This window comes from Odocoileus virginianus, chromosome 14 (assembly GCF_023699985.2).
Source record: "Odocoileus virginianus isolate 20LAN1187 ecotype Illinois chromosome 14, Ovbor_1.2, whole genome shotgun sequence".
Lineage (NCBI taxonomy): Eukaryota > Metazoa > Chordata > Mammalia > Artiodactyla > Cervidae > Odocoileus > Odocoileus virginianus.
The window spans coordinates 9,294,441-9,317,138 of record NC_069687.1 but is presented as its reverse complement, the minus strand read 5'-3'; the positions used below and the strand labels follow the sequence as shown (position 1 = coordinate 9,317,138).

Genomic DNA, 22,698 nt, shown 5'->3' with positions numbered 1-22,698 from the left:
CTGGAAGAGATTGAGGGCAAGAGGAGAAGGGGACGACAGAGGATGAGATGGTTGGATGGCATCACCGACTCCATGGGCATGAATAGGAGTAAACTCCAGAAGATAATGAAGGACAGAGGAGCCTGGCATCCTGCAGTCCATGAGGTCTCGAAGAGTTGAACACAACTCAGCTACTGAACAACAGTCTTTCATGGATAACTTTTTGAGGACTGTCAAACTGTTAACCTACGCATTTTATGTGTCCATTCCATTGTATTTTCTGAGCCAGACTATTCTCTTTCTCTCAAAATAGTTTGCTTCTTCTTTTGTCTATTCATTCCAGAGAGGTTTTCTCTTCAGCCGTTGGATTATTAAGACCATTTGTCTTCATATTACTCTGCATGAGTCCTATGCACTAAGAAATGCACTATGTGCGTGTTACTGCTTTCACTTTAAAACTCTGAAGACTGATAAGAACTCACTGCAGCTTCATGATCAAAGTTGGTCAGACCCTCCGAGTCTCCAGCCCCACCCTGGACCCCTCTGCCCTCCTTAGGTTTGCAGTACCAGCCTCTTTTCTGTTCTACACACTGATCTTTTCTACCTCAGGACCTTTGCATGCGACTCCCAGCACCTGGAAGACTTTATTTTCTCTTCTTTACCTTTAGGCTCAGTATCTGTGCATGCTAAGTTGCTTCTGTCATGTCCAACCCTGTGCAACCCTATGGACTGTAGCCTGCCAGACTCCTCTGTCCATGGGGTCCTCTAGGCAAGAATACTGGAGTGGGTTGCCATGCCCTCCTCCAGAAGATCTTCCAAACCCAGGGATCAAACCCACATCTCTTATGTCTCCTTCATTGGCAGGCAGATTCTTTGTCACCAGCGCCACCTGGGAAGCCTCAGTTTAAATATCTTCTATTCAGAGAGACCTTCCTTAACATCCTCCTTCCCTGATGGCTTTTCAAAGCACCCTGGGCTCTTGATCAGATCTTCTGACGATTTCAACTGATGTCTTTGCCTGTGTATTTGTGTGCATCAGGTCAGTTGCTCCAATGACCTACGTTTTTTATCTATATGAGGATCATGGCTTCCCTTGTCATAGATTGTACTGCCCCAAATACCCTCTGGCCCTGACAGACCCCTGTAAATAGCTTTTAACTGAATGAGTAAGTGAATGAATCCACAAGGTCCTTCTTTTGCTGCTTTGCAGCTATCTAAAAAATGTCCCGTACTAATTTTCACCAAAGCAAGGAACCTTTTAACTCCCCTGACTGCTCATAAAATCTTGCCAGTTGCAGAGATAATGTCCCTTGCATGATCACCAGTTTGCCCAGGAGATCAGTTGCTTAGTTAGAGCCATGTACCTGCTTGTTCTGTGGTGTGAGTGTTTGTGATATTTCTGATAAATAAAACCACCACATCCATCAATTTTACCAAATGGCAGAATATCTTTTCTCCTGTTAAGTTCAGTTTGTCCGTGTGTTTTGCTCTTACTGCCTCAGGTTCTTAAGATGCTGAATTCTTCATCCCACTCATTTATTGGCTTATCAGCAAAGTTAGATAATAAACATGGACGCTACACATCACCTCATTCTCATGAGAACTTTACGTATGATAGATTCTTGTGTGTGTTCCCCAGCCGCCCATTTTAAATAAGAAGAAAATGCAGCTTAGAGAGGTTTAGCAGTGTGTCTTGGAGTTCATGGTAGAAACTGTGAGCCAGGATTTAAACCTGAACTTTCTGAACCCAAACAGAATGCTCTGCCATGACATCACTTCCTAGGAATCAGCCAGTTAGCACTCAATGCTGCAGCAGCCAGCCCGTCTTACTTGTAAATAACTAGAAGAGTCATAACCGTGTCTCCATCGCCTCTTTGGCCAGGTGCTAAACCAACAGCGTAAATAACATGGGTGACATCTGTTGTTTCACACAAACACATATTAAATTTCTAGTATGTGCCCAGGTACCAGAGAAACACACATGAATAAGACATAATGCATGAATAAGACATGATACTGCAGTGAGTAGCCATTCCCTTCTCCAGGGGATCTTTCCAACCCAGGGATCAACCTGGGTTTCTCACATAGCAGACAGATTCTTCTGATCACCAGTTGTAGTGTAGTAGTGTTAGTCGCTCAGTCATGCCCGACTCTTTGTGACCCCATGGACTATAGCCCACCAGGTTCCTTTGTCCATGGGATTCTCCAGGCAAGAACACTGGAGTGGACTGCCATTCCCTTCGCCAGAGGATCTTCCTGACCCAGGGATCGAACCTGGGTCTCCTGCACTGCAGGCAGATTGTTTACTATCTGAGCTACAGGGATTCTGAGCCACCAGGGAAGCCCCATAAGACATGATGTTCGTGGCTGAAAGGATAGAAAGGCTTCTGAGCTATAGTACATAATGCAGGCACTTTAGCGTCATGCCAAAAGTGTATGCAGAATTTCTGGAGGGCCTCTGAGTGAAGGAATCACGGATTCCACCTGAAGGACTGCAGGAAGACTGCCAGGGGCCTCCCCAGGAAGCAGGCGAGCTTTCAGGGGAAGGGGTAGAGGGCACAGACCGGGGTGGGCAAGTGGCTGAAGGGGGCTAGTCAGGATGTGGTTGGCGGGGAAGGACCCGAGAGGCCCTGCAACGGAAAGGTTCTTTTGGGAGCCGATTGAGAAGCATTGAGGGAGGGTCATTTCAAAGAGGTTTCTTGACTTGTGTAGGCCACGGGGACCCCCGCGAGGGTAGGCAGTTAGAGAGACCATGTTCCCCATGCAGTGCCTACTGGAAGGAGGATGGGTGAGGGCAGGGAAGAGGCCAGCTGTGGGGGTCATGGAGCGGGCAGAGGGGCCGTGGAGCTGGAAGGGCGCTGGCTCTGTGTGCCGGGCCGTGCACGAAGTCTTTGCGATCGGTGTGATGTTGGGACAGGGTATTATTGTTAAGCGTAAAGTCCAAACCAAGAGGCTGCTGGCTTCAAATCCAGATCTGACCGGAAACCCGCTAGTTGTATGATCTTGGGCACCCGAGGTGGCCAAACTGGCCAGCCAAAGTTTCTCTGTCTGTGAACGATGGTGGTGGCGGCCGTGCAGGGCTGGGACGAGGGTGGGGCGAGGAAGGCTGAGCTGTGCCGGGCTGTGGTCGTTCAGCCTCTTAAGTCGTGTCCGTCTCTCTGCGGCCCCGTGGACTACAGCATGCCTCCCTGTCCTTCGCTATCTCCCAGAGTGTGCTCAAATTCACCTGCCAAGTTAGAACCCTCTTTGATTTAAAATTTTGCTATTTGGAGGAATTCCCTGGTGGCCCAGTGGTTTGGACCCAGCGCTTTCCCTGGCAAGTTCAACCCCTGGGCCAGGAAACTAAGATCCCATGAGCTGCGTGGTGAGGCCAAAAAAATAAAATATTAAAAAGAATAAAACAGGAAATGATCTTGTTAGTACCAGTGTTCTAGAACTCCAGTGCCTATAAGCACCAGAGAACTAACATTAATAACAGACAGGTGCAAATGTTCCATAAGGACTAGTTCATTTTAAAAAATAAATAAAATTTTGATATTGTGTTCATCATGGATTTTTTTCCACTAATTTTGATGGAGAAATATTGCATTAAAATATTATTTAGTAAAACAATGTAAAAGTACTTAACACAACTGAACCATACACTAAAAAATGTCTAAGGTGATAAATTTTGTTACTTATAGTTTACCAGATTTTAAGAATGTCTGTTATTTCTGATGATTAGTGAATTTTTTGGTACCCCCCAAATTTTGCATTGAATGAAGTCCTAACTCACCTCATGCTTGCAATCATGCCTATAAATATTAATAGTTTGGCATAAGACTTGGCCGATAGGAAACTTGCTTCAACTGATGGCTGCTGACCCTGTATAGTAACTATCATGTAAATACAGTGAAAGTCTTGGAAGCTACTGGGAGTGATCACAGAAGAGGTGAGGGCTGAATGTTGGGTCTCCATAGGCTCCTAAGTACTTTACAGACTTTCAGTTCACAGTTCAGCCACTCAGTCGTGTCCAACTCTTTGCGACCCCATGGACTACAGCACGCCAGGCCTCCCTGTCCGTCACTAGCTGCCGGAGTTCACTCAGACTCATGTCCATTGAATCAGTGATGCCATCCAACCACCTCATCCTCTTACAGACTTTGTCTTATCCAATTGTCTCAAAACATGAGCCCACCTTACAGATGGATAAACTGAAGGTCAGAGAACCTAAATGTATTGCCCAAAACTTAAATGTGTTGCCCAAGGCAAAGTTGATAATATCAGAGATGAAATTTGACACCCAAGGTTTTCTACTCCCCAGACTGACTTTCAGAGCATAGAATACTTCCATTCATTACAAATGAATGCCAGTAATCACAGACATTGTATTATAGAAATCAGGACCTTCAAAGAGGTAGGTGTGGAGGTGTTCCTGGGGTGTCCTCCTCCTGTGATCATCCTTCTCCCTGGCTCCCCAAGAATCCCCATTGCCTCCAACTGCAGAGTTTCTTGCCTGAAATTCCTTTAACGAGATACGAGTGTGGCCTGCTCTGGCACTGAACTCTGCGTAGACCAGGGCTGGAGGAGGAGCGGTCGGCTGGCGTCTGCTTTAGGTGCGGGCGTCCACTTTTATGTCCTCTCTGCGGCCACAGTACATTAGCGTTGCTGTCACTGTCCTTCTGTCTCCTTCCCGTGCTAGAAAGTTATCACCCAATTGACAAGCAAAGAAATCAATCACAAGCAGCCGTGCGGATTTAGTCACAGACCAAAATCGGCCCTGGGCAGAGACGTGGAACCACGGAGGGCTGCCTGCTGCCAGCCTATGCGTCTGATTGCAGACACAGCCGGCCGAGGGCATCTGCCTGGCTCCTCCTAACCCTAATCAGAGTTTGTGTTCACTTTGTCCGCTCACATGGCTGGCCATCCTTCACAGCCACCCTTCTTGCAGGCTAGCTGCCCAGCCTCCAACTCTTCCCCAGGGTCGCCTGATGCTCCATGACCAGAGTGTGGAATGTCCATAACCAGATGCCAGGGGGCAGGAAGCAAGTAATTTAAGTGGGGTGAGAATGATGAAAATGCCCAACGAAGGAGCATAGAACAAAGGGGTTTCACCTGGGCAGGGTCAGGGGAAGCCTCCCTGTGAAAAAAGACAGGAAAGATGAGTAGGATGTGGCCAAGTGACAAAGAAGGAAGAGTTCCCAGGCAGGTGCTGTGAACAGGACCTTGAGTCTGACTGGGAGTACAGCGGAAGGTCTTGGAGGGGTGGACTTGTGCGCTGATGTACATCTTAGAAGAATCACTGGAGCTTCCCTGGAATGGGGGGAATTGTAGCCCAAATCCCATCTCTGTACACCAGTACCAAGTTGGATCTCAAAGGCAGAGTTTTGGGTGAAGCAGAAAAGAAGAGCTTTGTTGCTCCGTCAGGCAAGAGGGGCCACAGCAGGCTAATGCCCGCAAAAGTGTGCTGTGTCCTGACCAGGAGTGGGAGGTGAGAAGCTTTATAGTGATGATTCAGAGGGCATGACCAGCCCACGGACATTCTTCTGGTTGGTGGTGAAGTAATTGGGAGTCAGCCTCGTTAACCTTCTGGTGGGCAGCATACAGTTAGCTTCTTTGACCTGGTAGGGTTTTAGTATCTACAAAACAGCTCAAAGATATTTCTGTGTGTATCCCTTGAGAGGAACCAGCACCCTGCCCCAAGGCTGCACTGTTGTTTCTTGGCTGCGCCGCCTTGGTCTTTGCATCCCCAGTTCAGTTCAGTCGCTCAGTCATGTCCAATTCTTTGCATCCCCTCTCTTCCCTAATCAGAAACTGTTCGAACCCACCCTTTAGAACTCAGAGAAGGTCTTGGAGGCTGAATGAAGCCTGTTTGCTATAAACAAGAAAACTGGGGGACATAGAAAGACTTTTATGCCCAGGGGCCCTACAGGGTCCTGCTTGGTTTCAGAATGGGGACAGAAGCAGGGAGACTGATGAAGAGACAAGAGATGCCAGTGCTGTGGGCCCAGTAGTGGCCATGGAGGAGAATTCTGAAGATGCTTTGATATCGGAGCTGATTGATGTGTTGGCTGATTGAATGTAGATGTGCAGGTAAGGTAAGATTCAAGGGCGATCAACATCATATTTATCCAGAGAATTAAAGTATTTGGTGCACAGCAAAATAACCTTTAAGGAAACCTCCCCCTGCCCCCTGCCCCGCCAAACAGGTTCCAGTTAGCACTACTTTGCTTTCTCCATTACCTTTTATCTGTTTTTCTTTCCCCTTGTTTTTAAGATTTCCTCCTCCTTCACCTCTTGATCACTGTAACCACAAATACACTTTGCAAATGTTCATTGTCATCCTCATTCTTCATATTCTGTTCATCCCTAGTGTAATTCAGGGGCTCCCTGGTGAGGGAAATCAGAATTGAAACCAAGCACAAAAAGATAATCAACACTGTTGTCGACATTAAGTGTCTTTGCCCACCCACCGTACTGCAGACTAGAGGGCGAGCAGGGGTGTAGCTGTGGCTGCCTGGCTTCTACCTGCTGGCAACCCAATGCCCTCCACATCTCCCACACCACAAGTGGCCAGTGCTGATGGGAGGGTATCAGTCATGGGCACCCTATCCTCGAGGTGTGGCCATGTAGGAGAAAAAGAGGAAACTATTACTTTAAGCCTGCAGCAGTTCTAAATTGCTTTGGCATTGGAATAAACTATATATATTTGATTTTTGGCATATGCTATAAAAAAAAATGCTCTGTGGTGAGTATTTGTGATTAAAACTAAAGCAGTCCATTGTGTCTCTGAGGGAATTTTAGGGGATTATTGGATTATTGGAAATACTGGATTCAATCCCTGGGTAGTGATTTTGAATAATATAGAAGGATTCCCCTACTGTTTCCCTTTTGCACAAAAAAATGGAGTTGAAACTGTGTAACTCATATTGGGACTTGAATCCACAGTCTTTTAGCTGAGATCACACCAGGTCCCAGGACTTAATGAAGCTCAGGTTCTTGATGTCTCGTGACAGAAAGAATTCAGGGAGAGGCAAACTGGTAGGCAGGAAGTGGATTCACTGAGAGAGAAGCATGCTCCACGACAAAATGTGGTCCATCTTAGAAGCAAGAGCAGCATCAGTGTACAGGATTGCCATTTTTTATAGGAATGGGCAATTTCATGGGCTAACAAGTGGGAGGAGTATTCCAGCCGTTTGGGGGGAGGTAGTGGAGATTTCCGGGAATTGGGCCACTGCCCACTTTTTCACCTTTCATGGTTGGCCTTGGAACTGTCATGGCACCGCAGGTGTATCAGTCAGCAAGGTGAGGTTTTACAGTGAGCGTACACTGAGGCTTGAGGTCTAATGGAAGTCAACTGGTCTACCATCTTGGACCAAGTTGGTTCTAACCATTATGTTATGTCCTATGGCTCTGTCCTTCTTTTAAATGTGGTGCCCTGCCCACCTTCCTCCTGTTTCAGAATCATTCTCTCTTTTCTGTAAGCATTTTTTTTTTTTGGTAATTAGCTGATGAGAACCTTCCCACATTAGCAGATCCAAGAGGATTGATCATAAGTGTAATTGAATTAAAGTGAGTGTTTAGAAAAAACTTGCATTTCCAAATTATATTTTCTAGATTATTTTTATGGTACATCAGTGGCTTGACATTTTCCCCCATGAAGTCATTTTCTGTGTCTTGTGCCAGAATTCCAAGAACCGTTATCATTTACAAAGAGCAGTGAAGCCGGAGAGCGACATGCCCTGGGCCAGTGGTGGAGGTTGGCCACGGAGCTGGTTAAGGCTCCAGTTTTTAAATAAAACCTTAACATTTGCTCAGCATCAGGAGAATGTCCCCAGTATGGTAACAGGCAAGAGGTCCTCCAGCTGAAGTGCTTATTTAAAGTGACGAGCAGAGACACTAAAGCCAGTTCTTCATTGCCAACCTGTGAGCTGCCTTTAACGAGGCTCCGTGGCTGCTCAAAGTGTCTTTGCTGAGTGACCTTTCTATGCAACATTATAATTCTTTCATTTTTTTGAAGCATTACTCCCTTCCCCACTAAAGCAGTTAAAGGAAATGTGCACCCAGTGGTGCCATTATGCTGTGTCCATGCTGATGACAAGCCATCTGGTAGTAGTGAACCAAGAAAAGTCACATGAGGTTACCTGGAGTTGGTGAGAGATGTGTTTACCTTACCACGCCTGCAGCAAGAGGCATCTAAAAATCCTAACAATGGCATCTCATCATTCAGAACATCTAAAGTGCCTCCACTGGAGGATGCAAAAGGTTTGTCTCAAAGTTTTGAGATATTAAAATGAACATTCGTGAAAAATATGAATTTTTTTTCTGTGACTGTGCAAATGAAGTGGGTTTACCATCACTACTGTAACAAATTACCACGAACCTCAGATATGCAGGTTTCTGCCCTAATGGCGGAAAACGAAGAACTAAAGAGCCTCTTGATGAAGGTAAGAGGGGAGAGTAAAAAAGCCGACTTGAAACTCAAAATTCAAAAAACTAAGACCATGGCATCCAGTCTCATCACTTCATGGCAAATAGATGGAGGGAAAATGGCAACAGTGACAAACTTTATTTTCTTGCCCTCTAAAATCACTGGCAACAGTGACTACAGCCATGAAATTAAAAGATGTTTGCTCCTTGGAAGGAAAGCTATGACAAACCTAGATAGCATATTAAAAAGCAGAGACATTACTTTGCCGACAAAGGTCTGTACAGTCACAAAGCCATGGTTTTTCCAGCAGTCATGTATGGATATGATAGTTGGACCATAAAGAAGGCTGAGTGCCAAAGAATTGATGCTTTCAAATTGTGGTGTTTGAGAACTCTTGAGGGTGCCTTGGACTAAAAGGAGATCAAACTAGTCAATCCTAAAGGAAATCAACTATGAATATTCATTGGAAGGACTGATGCTGAAGTTGACGCTCCAATACTTTAGCCACCTGATGCAAAGAGCTGGCACATTGGAAAAGGCCCTGATGCTGGAAAAGACTGAGGGCAGGAGGAGAAGGGGACGACAGAGGATGAGATGGTTGGATGGCATCACTGACTCAACGGACATGAGTTTGACCGAGCTCCAGGAGATGGTAAGGACAAGGAAGGGACTGGCATGCTGCAGTCCATGGGGTCGCAGAGTTGGACCCAACTTAACCACTGAACAACAAAAAATAAGGGTTGGAACAACACAAATGTACGACCTCAGAGTGGTCTACCTCAGCAGTCTGGGAAGCTTGGCTGGTTTCTCTGCTTGAAGTCTCACAAGTCCAAAATCAAGGTGTCTGCAGGTGCATTCTTATCAGGACCCTCCAGGGAGAACCTGCTTCCTGGGTCTTTCAGGTCACTGGCCAAATTCAGTCCTGGCAGCTATAGACAGAAGGCCTCATTCCCTTGCTGGCTGGAGCCTGGGAGGTGTTCTCAGCTAGCAGCGGCCACCACCTGGCCTGGCTGACCGCCCGCTTCCTTCATCCCGCAGAGCCAGCAGGGTCAGGTTCTCTCCCCTCACCTTTACTAAGCCCTCCCATCCCCTCTTGAGCTACATCTGTTGGACTGACTCTTCTGTCTCCCTCTTCTGCTTTCAAGAGCTCACTTGATTATGCTGAGTTCAGGAGGATGACTCAGGATCATTGCCCTGTCTTAAGATCAGCTGATTAGTAACCTTAATTCCATCTGCAAAGCCCCTTCACAGCAGTGACTGGGTTAGTGTTTGAGTGTTTGGTTGAACCGCCAGAGGGCAGTCATCTTGAAGAGGTTTTTTTTTTCCTAAGTTTTTCTTTTTTAAAAAATTTTATTGGAGTATAGCTGAATTTTTGAGCTTCCTTGATAGCTCAGTTGGTAAAGAATCCACCTGCAATGCAGGAGATCTGGGTTTGATCCCTGGGTTGGGAAGATCCCCTGGAGAAGGGAACGGCTACCCTCTCCAGTATTCTGGCCTGGAGAATTCCATGGACAGTATAGGCCATGGGGTCACAAAGAGTCAGACACGACTGAGTGACTCTCACTTATAGCTGATGTACAATGTCATGTTAGTTTCAGGCGTGCAGCAAAGTGATTCAGTTATACATAAACACAACAGCTCTCATTTGGGTCTCTTTTCAACCCTATGGACTATAGCCCACCAGGCACCTCTCTTCATGAAGTTTTCCAGGCACAGATACTGGAGTGGGTTGCCATTTCCACCTCCAGGGGATCTTCCTGACTCAGGGATCAAACCCACGTCTCCTGCGTCTCCTGCCCTGGCACCTGGGAAACCCTGCCATACATGTACATATATTCATTCTTTTTCAGGTTCTTTTCTCATATGGGTTATCACAGGATATTGAGTTGAGTTCCCTGTGCTATACAGGAGGTCCTTGTTGGTTATCTGTCTTATATATAGTAGTGTGTGTGGGGTCATCCCGAGCTCCTGGTCCCCTCAGCCCATTTCCCCTTTGGGGAACGTTTTTTTCATTGTCTGTAAGTTTAGTTTTTGACACCTATACGTCTGTTCCTGTTTTGTAAAGAAGTTCATTTGTGTCACTTTTTTAAAATTAGGTTTCATGTATGAGTGATATCATATGCTAATGAACAGACATCTTTAGAATTTTTCCCTCCCACAACCAAGAAGAAAAAGTCATAATGATAATGGAAGCAGACAATTAAAGTTGATTTTAAATGGGTTTCTTTGAACAGTTCTGATACCGATTTTTCCAGCACTATTCCTCATTGTGATTAAGACCAGTGCATAAAGTTGAAAGTCCACATTGGCACTCATCTTTAAAAAGCTAACTCCTGCTTTCTTTTAATAAATGCTTTGGGGGAATGACATTGAAACATGTAAATTATCATATGTGAAACGAATCGCCAGTCCAGGTTCGATGCATGATACAGGATGCTCGGGGCTGGTACACTGGGAGGACCCGGAGGGATGGGATGGGGAGGGAGTTGGGAGGGGAGTTCAGGATGGGGAACACGTGTACACCCATGGCTGATTCATGTCAATGTATGGCAAAAACCAGTACAATGTTGTAAAGTAAAATAAATAATTTTTTTTAAAGTGCTTCAGAAATTTCTTCCCAGAAATTGAAAGATGTTTCAATATATAACATTAAATGTATACTCTTCTCCCTTTCAGAGAAAACTTAAAAGGCAAGGGATCATAGTTTTGCTGAATTTTCTGTATTTTTTTTTCTTATGCAAATTATATAATGTATTCTTAGAGTTTTTCCTCCTTCCTGTCCCCCACCACTCCTACACTAGATATTTCCATTCTAAAACAGGAAGAAAATAGAGTGAACCAGAGACACCTTCTGTAGTTTTAGTTCGTTTTTGGCCAAACAATCATGGGCTTTATTTGTTCATTTCAGTTAGCTTAGAACTATATAGTAGTCCCTGGTCAAGTTAACTGGAGTCTGGACTTTGCATCACTTATCATGTTCTTTGGCTTCCCTGGTAGCTCAGATGGTAAAGAATCTGCCAGCAGCGCAGGAGACCTGGGTTTGATCCCTGTGTCAGGAAGATCCCCTGGAGAAGGAAGTGGCTGCCAACTCCAGATTTCTTGCCTGGAGAATCCATCCCCATGGACAGAGAAGCCTGGTGGGCTGCAGTCCATGGGGTCACAAAGAGTCTCCGCTGAGTGACTAACATGTTCACTTTCGCTTTGGCCCAAATGAAAGACTGCCGAGTGAGTCATCAAAACTTCTGAATCCATTAAAGAGCAATTAGACGAGATGGGTACATTTTAAGAGATTAAAGGGAAAATGTATTTTTATTTTTAATCACTTCCTTCCCATTTGGACATGAGGCTTAAGCAGTTTTGATCCAGGGTCTATTTTTGTTGGCATTTTGGCCACAGTTTAAGGAGACATTTTCCAAAAAAGAAATGTAAGAAAACAAACCAAAAAACATGTTTAAAGCAGAAAGGGATGGTTACCAGCAGGCATCTGCCCTGAAGCAACAAAGTAACAGGGGCTTTGCCTTCTGTATCCTGTGGCCCGTTTTGCTAAGCACTTGACCTTCTCTTGCTGGGCAAGGACAGTGAGACCTCAGCTTAGAGGAATGCTGATGACAACAGTCTGACAGTAAATACCCAGAGCAAAACCATATTTGGGAGAGGCGGGGGAATTGCACTGAGATAGAGGGGTTAGAGCAGAAGGAAGAGGGACGGCCCCGAGTAAGTGCACTTTGCCTCTGATGACTTCAGTGCTTTGAGTTTTTTGATTGTTGTTATTATGACTCAGTATGGTATCCATGCATGATCAAGACAATTATGAAAACAAGGAATGCAGCTTGAGGAAGATGTACCATCTAGATGAGAGAGCTTTTAAAAAAATCACATGGATTCCCAGCTTTAATATGTCTTTGAAGTACAATCTGTTAAAATCTCCTGTAGGTAAATAAACTGGAAGATTACCTGACTGCCTATGGGGAATTAAGAGATAAATTGGAATGCAAGTTAGAAAGGTGGTTTTCATAATAATTATTAATAATCCGGAACATAATGCCAAATCTTGAAAGTCTTCAAACCCACAATCTTACATTTAAAACGCAAGCAGCCAATTACCTGCAATCCCTTATTAGTCAGCTTTGTTCTCCTACTTCTTAGGAAACAGAAGACTCAGAATACACAGAATTGGATGGTCTCATCGTTACTCATTATTTAGTCGTGTTGCTCATTTTTCTGGAAGCTGCCTGCTGTCTGAAGTGAATATTGTACTTTCTGCTTCACAGTTTCCTGGCATAATAGTATACTGATGTGTTTTAAAGCTCAGGTTTTGTGATGTGCCTTAAATCGAGCTGTTCGATGATTGGCTTAGCATAAAAAAAGAAGAAAACACTGTTTTCATGTTTGAAACATTGTTCCGATCATGTTTGAACTTCATTCGCATGTTGATCGGTGACATCTTCTCTTTGCTGTTGTTGCATTTGTAATCGAGGCAGAGCTGGCATTGACCGGCTCTTGGTTTTGTTCTGTGGAAATGCTCGGTGCAGTGGTGGTGATGGTGCTACATAGCCTTGACGGGATGCTGAGGTGCCAGGACAGAGGTGGGATGTGTGGGCTTCCAGTGCGAGATGCATCCTGATTCGGAGCCGATGCTCTAGAAAGAAGAGCCTAGTGTAAACGTACCCTAGTGAAATGTTTTAGGAGTTAGTGGAGTACAGGGCAGATGGGCATCGACGGCCAGGGGATTGGGCTACCCAACACGGCTCTAAACTCGAGATGCGGTCGAGTTAGAGCCTCAGCTTCTGCCCCGAGTGCTTCAAGCTAGAAAACAATTGTGGGTGTTCATGGAGCCCAAAGAACCACAGGCACAATTGGGCTTGCAGTTCACCTTTTTCTTCCCTGCAATTTCCTTGTAATTTAGCTCAACAGGAAACTCTGAGCAGACATTTCATAGCGCACTTAACTCTGTGGCGTTCATCAATTTTAATTAGAATCGAGGAGCTGAGACCCTAGGTAGTCCTTGGTAGCAATAGGGTGTCTGTTAACTCAGATGCTTCTGGTTCCACTCTGGGCATCTCTGAAACTGTGTGTGAGGTGTGTGGCTGATTCCAGAAGGCACGTGTCTGGGTAGTCCTGGAAAGGGGCAGCATGGAATAGTCCATGTCAGAGGCGCTCCTCCATCTCTCTTCACTGGTTTCCGTTCACAGGTGGGGTGGGGGTGTCAACAGCGTGGCAGTGGGGTTTACTGCCAGTCCAGGAGGTAGTTGGTCTTTAGGCCACTGACGCATTCTGCCTCTGCAGGTCAGCAAAGCAATTTCCAAGCCATCAGTGTCCTGACTTATAAAGAAATTGCCTCCCTTGAGAGAAGACAGCAAGTTGCAGAGGAATCCAAACAGCAGGACTCGGCTAATCTTAAAAATAAAAAAAATAAAAAAATTTAGAAAAGGAAAAAGGGAAATTGATTCCTCTGGAAATTTTTCTGACTTGGCTATAATGAAGGACCCACTTTAAAAACATATGTAGACAGAGAAGTCAAAAGCTTTTCAAGTAAATTCAACCTCCCATTATTCGTACCCAATAAAACTTTATGGAGGTGAGGCTATTCCTGATGCAGTTCCTACCATTTGGTACTTAGAGTTAGCATTTCAGATGATTTTCTGGGAATTCACTTAAAGCCACGAGGCTGCAGTACAGACTTCACTCAAGCAGAGCTGAGAAGCTGACTCATTTCTCTCCCTACAGTCCACTCATTTCCCACGCAGTGCTGAGTCCAGCCATTGCACTTTGTTTCCTGGAAGCTGTAAAGACTGAGGTTTGGTGGGGGCGCTTTGGCCGGAAAGAGAACTGGAAGAAGTGAAGGATGTCAACCAGGCGGAAGAACAAGCTGGGCCAAGCTGATGCCCACTGACCTGGTGGCACTCTTGTGTTAATCAGTTCAGCAAGGGGGCAAAATAAATTAAAGCAGTGTAATTTTGCCTCAAAAGGTACATCATCCTATCCCATCAGTATTTCCTGTGCAGAGGGCCTTCGTATGCTCTGAGTTACATAGACTGTCTCCTGATCTTGCACAGTCAAGGGTAGCACCTCACCCCAATAGGCATAATTTTTATTTTCTTATATATGGGTTATTTGGGTCTTAATCAAATCTATACAATTATTTTATCGTCTGGAAATACCTTCTTAAAGCTTGCATGAGCCCACTGCAGATAAACAATTTTCTAGGGAAGGGACCGTAAGGAAGGCTGAGTGCTGAAGAATTGATGCTTTTGAACTGTGGTGCTGGAGAAGACTCTTGAGAGTCCCTTGAACTGCAAGGAGATCAAACCAGTCAATCCTAAAGGAAATCAACTCTGCATACTCACTAGAAGGACTGATGCTGAAGCTGAAGCTCCAATACTTTGGTCTTCTGATGCAAAGAGCCAACTCATTGGAAAAGATCCTGATATTGGGAAAGATTGGGAGCAGGAGGAGAAGGAGGTGACAGAAGATGCTATGGTTGGAATGCATCACTGTCTCGATAGACATGAATTTGAGCAAACTCCAGGAGATAGTGGAGGAGAGAGGAGTCTAGTGTGCTACAGTCCATGAACAACGACAAAGGGAAGGGGTGTGTGTCTGTGTGTGAAAGTTTTAGGGATGGTGTCAGAAGAATTCCATTTACCCTGAGTCAGACAAGCCAAAGGCTGAATGCTAGTTTCCTATTGCTGCTGTAACAAATTACTACAAGTTTAGTGACTTATAACAACAAAATTGGTTACCTTATATTTTCTTTGGATTAAAAATCTAATGCTGGTTTTATAACTTAAAATCAAGGTGTTATCAGGGTTATATTCCTTACCAATGGCTCCTGGGAGGGTCTGCTTCCAAGCTCCCTCGGGTTGTTGCCAGAATCAAGTTCCTTGTGGCTATCAGACTGAGGTGTCTGTTTCCTTGCCAGCTGTCAGCTAGGAGCCAGCTTCCTCTCTCTTTCCCCTTTGCATGTGGTCCCCATGCATCAGGACAGCACCAGAGAGGGAGGTGAGTCCTCCTGCTAGGATCTCTGTGACTTCCCTTCTGCTGCATCTCTCTGATCCAGCTAGAGCATGTTCTCTGCGTTTAAGGCTCATGTGATTAAACTGGGTCCATAGAGATCATCCAGGACAGGCTCCCTATTTTAAAGTCTATAACCTTCGTTCCACCTGCAAAGTCCCTTTTTCCAGGTAAGGTAATCCATTCAGATTCCAGGGATTAGGACACAGACATGGGGGCTGTGATTTGGTCCACCCCAGTCCACCCTCTAGTCCCCAAAGATCCACATCCACCCCATGTCCTTTCATCCCAATTACAGCATCAACTTAAGGTCCTAAATCTCTTCAGCTCAAAAGTTCAAAACCAGAATCATCTAATCAGGTGTAGATGAGTAACCCATGAAGTGCATGAGTGACCCATGAAGTGTAGCTGCTGGGGAAGAGTTCCTCTCCACCTGTGAACCTATGATTATGAAGAAACAGCTTCTTTGCCCCCAACATACAGTGGTGTAACAGGCACAGGGTAATAGTTATAGATGTTCCACTTCCAGAAATAGAGACGTGGAAAATAAAATGGAGTACTGGGCCAAAGCAGCTTGGAAACCCAGCCCAGCAAATCCCAGTTGCAAGGTTTCAAAGCCAGAGACTTATCCTCTGTCATCCTTGGTTCTGCTCTCTGGGTGAGATGTCAGAAAAAGGTAACACTGGAAATGCTTCTGGAAAGACATGAGTTCACCAGGCAGGTGCAGGGGAGCCCAAATGTCCTAAGTGTTTCCCTGCTTACTCCTGCTGATCTACACCAGGCAGGAGGAGAAGGTCTGGTGCTGCACTGCCTGGCACTCCGAGCAGCCCACCTGGGCTGCCAGCAGCTCACTGGCAGCCCAGGGAGAGCGTGCCCACCCCTCCCCCACATCAGGGAGGGACCAGCTTGAACATCAGGTCTGTGGATTCTGCCTCTCCCCATGCCTGTCCTGGTAGGCTGGCTTCAGGACAGTGCGTGGCTTCATATTTCAGTTTTGCCTCCAGATTACCTGTGTCCCTTGAAGTGTACTCAGCTCTGCTCTCTGAAGCCTCTGGCAGTGCCCCTCTTCACACTTGTATAGAGTCTCAGGAACCCAGCCCAGATTCTGTAGAGACCCAGCATCTGGGCTCTGCTCATTATAAACTGGGAGATGAGACAAAGTTGCCTGGTGAGCAACAGTCTGGTGAGTTGTGGGGATGCTGTACGAACGATGGTAAGGAATTTTAACAGGGCTGGAACCCAGGGCTCAAGGGCTGGAGGTGGGCCAGGTATGAGAAGACCCTGCGTGGAGGCCAGGTTATAAATGCCAAGGATTGGGTTGGGTGGAGAAAAGAAGAGCAATGAAAAGATTATAGAATCTACTTTAAGCAGAAATTTCCAAATTATGTTCAGTTCGGTTCAGTTCCTCAGTCATGTGTGGCTCTTTGTGACCCCATGAACTGCAGCATGCCAGGCCTCCCTGTCCATCACCAACTCCTGGAGTCTACTCAGATTCATGCCTGTTGAGTTGGTGATACCATCCAACCATCTCATTCATCCTCTGTCGTCCCCTTCTCCTCCTGCCTTCAATCTTTCCCAGCATCAGGGTATTTTCAAACGAGTCAGCTCTTCGCATCAGGTGGCCAAAGTATTGGAGTTTCAGCTTCATCAGTCCTTCCAATGAATATTCAGGACTGATTTCCTTTAGGATGGACTGGTTGGATCTCCTTGCAGTTCAAGGGACTGTATCAACTGACAATTCGATCAAGGTTATAGTGATTATTTCTAAGAAATAGATATTACAGTATCATTGTGCTTTTTTTTTTTTTTTACAAAATATCTATAAGGCTTTGTTTCAGTGTTAACTTTTATGCACAGAAATTTTGCTGCACCAGGTTCTACCCAGACATGGAAATCACCTCCCTCAAAATGAGTAGAAGATGGTTTAAGTACATCAGGAGGGAGGAACTTTGTAGGCTGGACACTGGCTGTTTATCAGACTCGTATGCAGTCACTTATATAGGACCATAACTACAACCAGTGACCAACACACAAGGTTATTGGAATTTTTATTTTTAAACAGCAAAACGCACAAGTACAGTAAATTTTGTGTTGGGGCAAAGGGTAAAAATCAAAGGTAATCTTCTGAAATGTTTCACTCACTCAGGAATAAAAGTGGAAACCTAACCCCAAAGGCTTGTAGGATGCTCTTAGCCATTGAAAGAGAGACATGTTCACACCTCAGTTCATTTTAAAATATTAACATATATGATGCCTCATCCTACTGGAGGCACTGTGGTACCTTCCTGCCCACCCCCAACCCTGCATCACTGGAGAGGGGGTGGGGGGAGATTTAGGTGTGTGTCCTAATCACTTCCTTGTCCTTCCTGGGACCCCATTAGTCTTTCTCATTTCTCAGTATATTACACATTTTCTTTTTGTAGCCTGTTAATAACTTTTAAAAATATTTGGCAGAGACTGGACTAAAATCAAACAGAAACTCAAAGAAAATTAGTATTGAAAAGGTATGATGTTGACAAAGTTGTTAATTCTTGATCTTTCCCATTGGCTGGCCCTGCCCATTCATTGATGACCAGTGAAAACAGGGCTGATCAGAGTGATGTTTATTTGTGAATTAGGAGGCAGCCATCCCCATTGTAAAGCTACTGTAAGGAAAGACTGAGTATTTATGGGTAAGGAAAAGGGGTAGAGAATGTTTGAGACTAAACTGCACGTGAGCTGTCTGTCTCTACAGTTCTTTCAAGTCTAACTTTCTGTCATTCTGTCTTTGGAAACATGACCTCATCAAAGTAGGAAAAGGCAGTCATTCGTTGCACTCAGCACTTTTCTGACCAAAGAGGTCTGACTGGGCTCTAACAGCATCAGAACCTGATGTGGTGAAAATCACTTCTGGGTCTAAAAATGCTCTCCTGCAAAGGCCGTCCTTTTAACAATAATACCAGTGTGCCTGTCACCACTTCTTTCACAGAAAGATGTCTTCCTCCCTCCCAGGGATGCTGCCAGGAAAGGATCGGCCATCCCAAGGTGGAATCTCTAACACTTTACGTAAAAATGCTGCCCACATTTGCTCAGTCACATTGTCTGAGGCGCTGAGGAGTTTTGTTTATGTTTCAAGATCAGCAAATACCAAAAATTCTAATTTTCATTGAATAACCTTTCCCGGTGGTGTTAACGTTAAAATGCTGATAGATCCTCTTTAAACATGTCTGCAGGACTTTTTAGATATTAAAGAAAGCATGAATGTTCAGTAGCATTTTGGAATTAAATATATTTATTTTTATTTAATTCCTAAAAAATGTAGTCCCTGTTGTATGTCGAGCTGGAAGCCCTTTGCTTTTCTCTCCTTCACAGACCTGGGTTCTGTTCTAAGATCTCCACTTTTACCACCCGTGGGGCCTCGGACACCCCATCTGAGCCTGCCTTTCTCATCTGTAAAACCGAATGAAATGTAACAGGCAAGGATGTTGGGGAAATGAAATAAGAATAGTGTGTCAGTTATAGCGTGGGCTCTAAGGCCACAGGCTCTTGGAATCTGCTACATGACTTGCTCTAGCAAAGTACAGTACCCTCCCCAACCAAACTCCTGCCCACCCCTAGAACCAGAGGTAACGCTGTTACTGAGTCTAAGTTCTCCCTGTTCACCATAGGAAAGGCCAGTGAATCTGAGAGATGAGGTGTTGAGGCAAGGAATACAGCTTCATCTGGAAAACCAGCTGACTGAGAAGATGGCAGACTTAAGGTCTCAAAATAACCATCTTGCCAGAGTGTGGATGCCAGATTCTTTTATAAATCAGAGATGGGGGGAGGCGAGGAAACAAAGTAAAAAAAGGACATTAATCTTGCAAATACCTCCTACAGTGGCAAGCCTCTGGCAGGGGGAATGTGTTAATTACTTTCTTCCAGCCACCTACAGGTGGACAGGATTCTGAACAAAGGCACTTGAGCTTAACAGTCAGCCAAAGCACCCCATTCTCAGAGGCAGGCCATCATGTATGCTTATAATAACAAAAAAAATGGGAAAAAAAAAAAAAAACAGGGTTAAAGTCAAAGAAACAGATCTAGCACGGATGAGTCAAAATTGACTCTTCCCTGTTACAGCTCTAGTTTAGTGTAGATCTTCAACGTCAGCATCACCAAGTATGCAAATTATCCAACTCCACCTATGATGCCAATGTGGGGCCCAACTGTCAGCGTGAACACACCCTCCAGGCAACTTTGAGGCTACATAGCTTGAGCATTATTGCCTTGCCTCGATCATTATCTCTTCTCATCACCCTTTGCCACAGTTGCTAAACTTTTCAGCCTCTTTGTGCCTTCCGTTTCCTCACCTCCTTCAGCCTACCCGCCCCGTAGGCTGTGCTGTCTGTAAATCAGTCGCTGCAAAAGTGTTCTGTGCTTGCATCACTTCTGTGGCGTCCGACACTTTGTGACGCTATGGACTTCCAGGCTTCCCCGTCCATAGGACTCTCCAGGCAAGAATACTGGAGTGAGTTGCCACGCCCTCCTTCAGGGGGTCTTCCCAACCCAGGGATTGGACCCTGGTCTTGATGGCTTGTGCTTTGGCAGGAAGGTTCTTTACCACTAGCACCACCTGGGAAGCCCTGCAAAAGTTTTCTGCTAGAACCAAATCCTGGCCATGGTTGGGAGAGGAAGAAGACCTTCTCAGGTGGTGGGGTAATTAAAGCACTTGGGAAATTCACCTTTGTCTGGATCATCTGATGTCTTTTGTGGGTCTGGAGGTTCCCTCCCCTCACAGCTGTGCATTCCATTAAAGGGGCCCCTTCTATTGCCTTTAGCTCAGCATGTACCATTGTAGGAAGGAACTTGGGCCACTCCTGCATAAAAGGTGCCATGGGTATTCTGATGACTAAATTCTCAGAGAAATCTCTGTGTCCTTAGAGTAAACTTCTAGAATTTTCCTCTGGCAGGGCCAAGGTAGATATATTTTTTGAGACAGGTGAAATGAGACCTCTAAGATCTGTCAGTAAGTTGGAAACTTTGTCTTTGAAAAGTATTTCAAACTTTTCAAAGAAGAACAGCCCTTTGAATCAAAGAGCTTCTGATTCCCTCGTCGATTGTAAAAGAAGCAGACCTTGAAGACTTTTACAAAGTCTCCTTTCTTAGTGGTCACAGGACACTCACAGATCACGGGTTCAGAATTCTGCATCCTCTGTTTTGATGCAGATATCTGTGGCTCATCCAGTCCATTTGTGTAGGCCATTCCCCCCTCATTAAAACTACATTCTTGGTAAACCTTCTAAAAGGCTAGCAAAGTGTTTTCATTAAAACTTTGAGAGGAAGGGACTTCCCTGGTGATCCAGCGGTTAAGACTCTGGCCTGCCAATGCAGGGGACACGGGTTGGATTTCTGGTCATGGTACTAAGGTCCCGCGTGCTATATGTCGCGGACTAAAGAAGAACAAATGAGAAGAGGTGGGCGTGGAAGAACGTTCTTTTGGTGGCCACTGTGAAGGGTTCTGATACATCCTTTTGCTTTGCAGGAATGTTAGTTCAGCCGGAGAGGAGGCCCGCAGGAGAATGCGGGAATGTGACGGGCTCACGGACGCGCTGCTTTATGTGATTCAGTCTGCGCTGGGGAGCAGCGAGATCGATAGCAAGGTTTGTCGTTTTTGCATAGATGAAGCATCTTAGACAACAAAGATTCCCCGGTGGATCAAACAATGGCTAACAAGGATGGATAGTTAATGCAACACTTAATACTTTCACTCTGAAATCTGTATTGACTTCTAATCCTAGCCTAGAACTAGACACTTAATTCTTGATTAGTAGCAAGTAAAAATTTAGATTAAATTACTCCAGCTAAAGGTGTTCCAGATGAGTGTATAAACTTTCACATAGCAAGTCACCCATGAGCTTCTAACTTCATTTTCTAAAATCCACTGGCAAAAGAAAAAGAAATATTCAAGCTACCTGAGATTTAAATAATCCTATATTTTTACAAGATAGCTTTTGAACAGCTTAATACTGCCCAATGCCATTTTAAGAATGCCCAGTAAAGTCTAAATAAATGCTGTCAAAATGCTGCATAAACAAGCTTGTCAAAACATTGATCATCAGTGTTTATTCAGTGTTTTAGTTCACAAACCAAAATAGAATTGGGTGGATTTTTGACAGTGTTTGGGCTATTTTGTTTTGTCTTCTTTTGTCTTTTGACTTAGTTTGGGTTCACTTTACATAAAAAATTTGTAATTTCATAATATCCTGATATAAGCACAGACTTTACTGATACTTTAAAGTAATGCATGTGATGAATGTGATGCCTTAGTAGGACCTTTCCCAGAGCCACTCTTTCAATATTTCGGTCCCCTTCTTTGCTATGGACTGCCCTGTGGACTATGGGATGTTGGGCAACATTCCAGGTCTCCACCCACTAGATGCCAGTACCTTCCTCCCCCTACCCCAGTTGTGACAAACAGAAACGTCTCTCCACATTGCCAGATGCACCATGGGGAGCCAAAGCCTAATCCCACAGTTTGGTTTTTTTTCATATATATAGGCCTGTGCATTGGTTTATTGGTACTATTACATAAGATGTTACATAATCAAAGTATAGTAAACCCTAGGCAATACACATATTCATGAAGTAAAATGGTTAATATTGCACAGGACACAATTTATTGATTGTACATAGCACTCTGTCAAATGATTTCTGGTCAACATGTTTGTCAGATGTCCAGAGCTTAATCAGCAAGCCATGAGAAACCATCCACCCACACAATACATGTCTGCCTCCTGGCTCCAGGCCCTTGAATCATTGAGGTTTCTGTAAATAAACTGTCTGGCATCTGGCTCTTACTTCAAGACCATCTCACCTAAAACTGGCATGCTTTCCCCTTAAGACATTTTGATAAACCCATGGTTTTTAATGCCAGCTCTTCACTGGAATTGCCTTTGGAGCATTTGATAAATGCCTGTGCCTAGACCCCTTCACAGCCCCCCTGAATCCAGATGTCTAGCTCTTACCTCTGATTTCTGTTCCTCTGGGAGTTCATCAGGTGATTCCATGTGCATCGTGTATTGAGAAACCCACCTTAGTAGATACAGCTTTAAAATAGACTCTAGTTGGGGACCCAACACACTGTAATTTAGTTGTTTTAGTTGTAAGATCAGATAAAGAACAAGTAAGAGTGATTTTATCCATTTACTCTCTCTTTGGCATGGGGTGATTTAGCATGGCACTTTTCAACCTTGCCTGCACAGTGGAGTGACTGACAAATTTAGAAAATTACTGATGGGGGAGCCCTACTCCCATGGACCAGAAGTCCATGGTACTTC

The 22,698-nt window shown here is 44.8% G+C and overlaps 1 protein-coding gene across 8 annotated transcripts in view; it reads left to right on the top strand.

Moving 5' to 3' along the window:
• Positions 1 to 22,698, top strand: part of CTNND2 (catenin delta 2) — a 1,048,486-nt gene that overhangs the window by 877,666 nt on the left and 148,122 nt on the right. For all 8 annotated transcript variants that reach the window (XM_070476489.1, XM_070476490.1, XM_070476493.1 and 5 more), the window contains one exon: positions 20,904 to 21,021. In XM_070476489.1, coding sequence (XP_070332590.1) covers positions 20,904 to 21,021 — 118 coding nt within the window. The remainder of the gene's footprint in view (positions 1 to 20,903; positions 21,022 to 22,698) is intronic.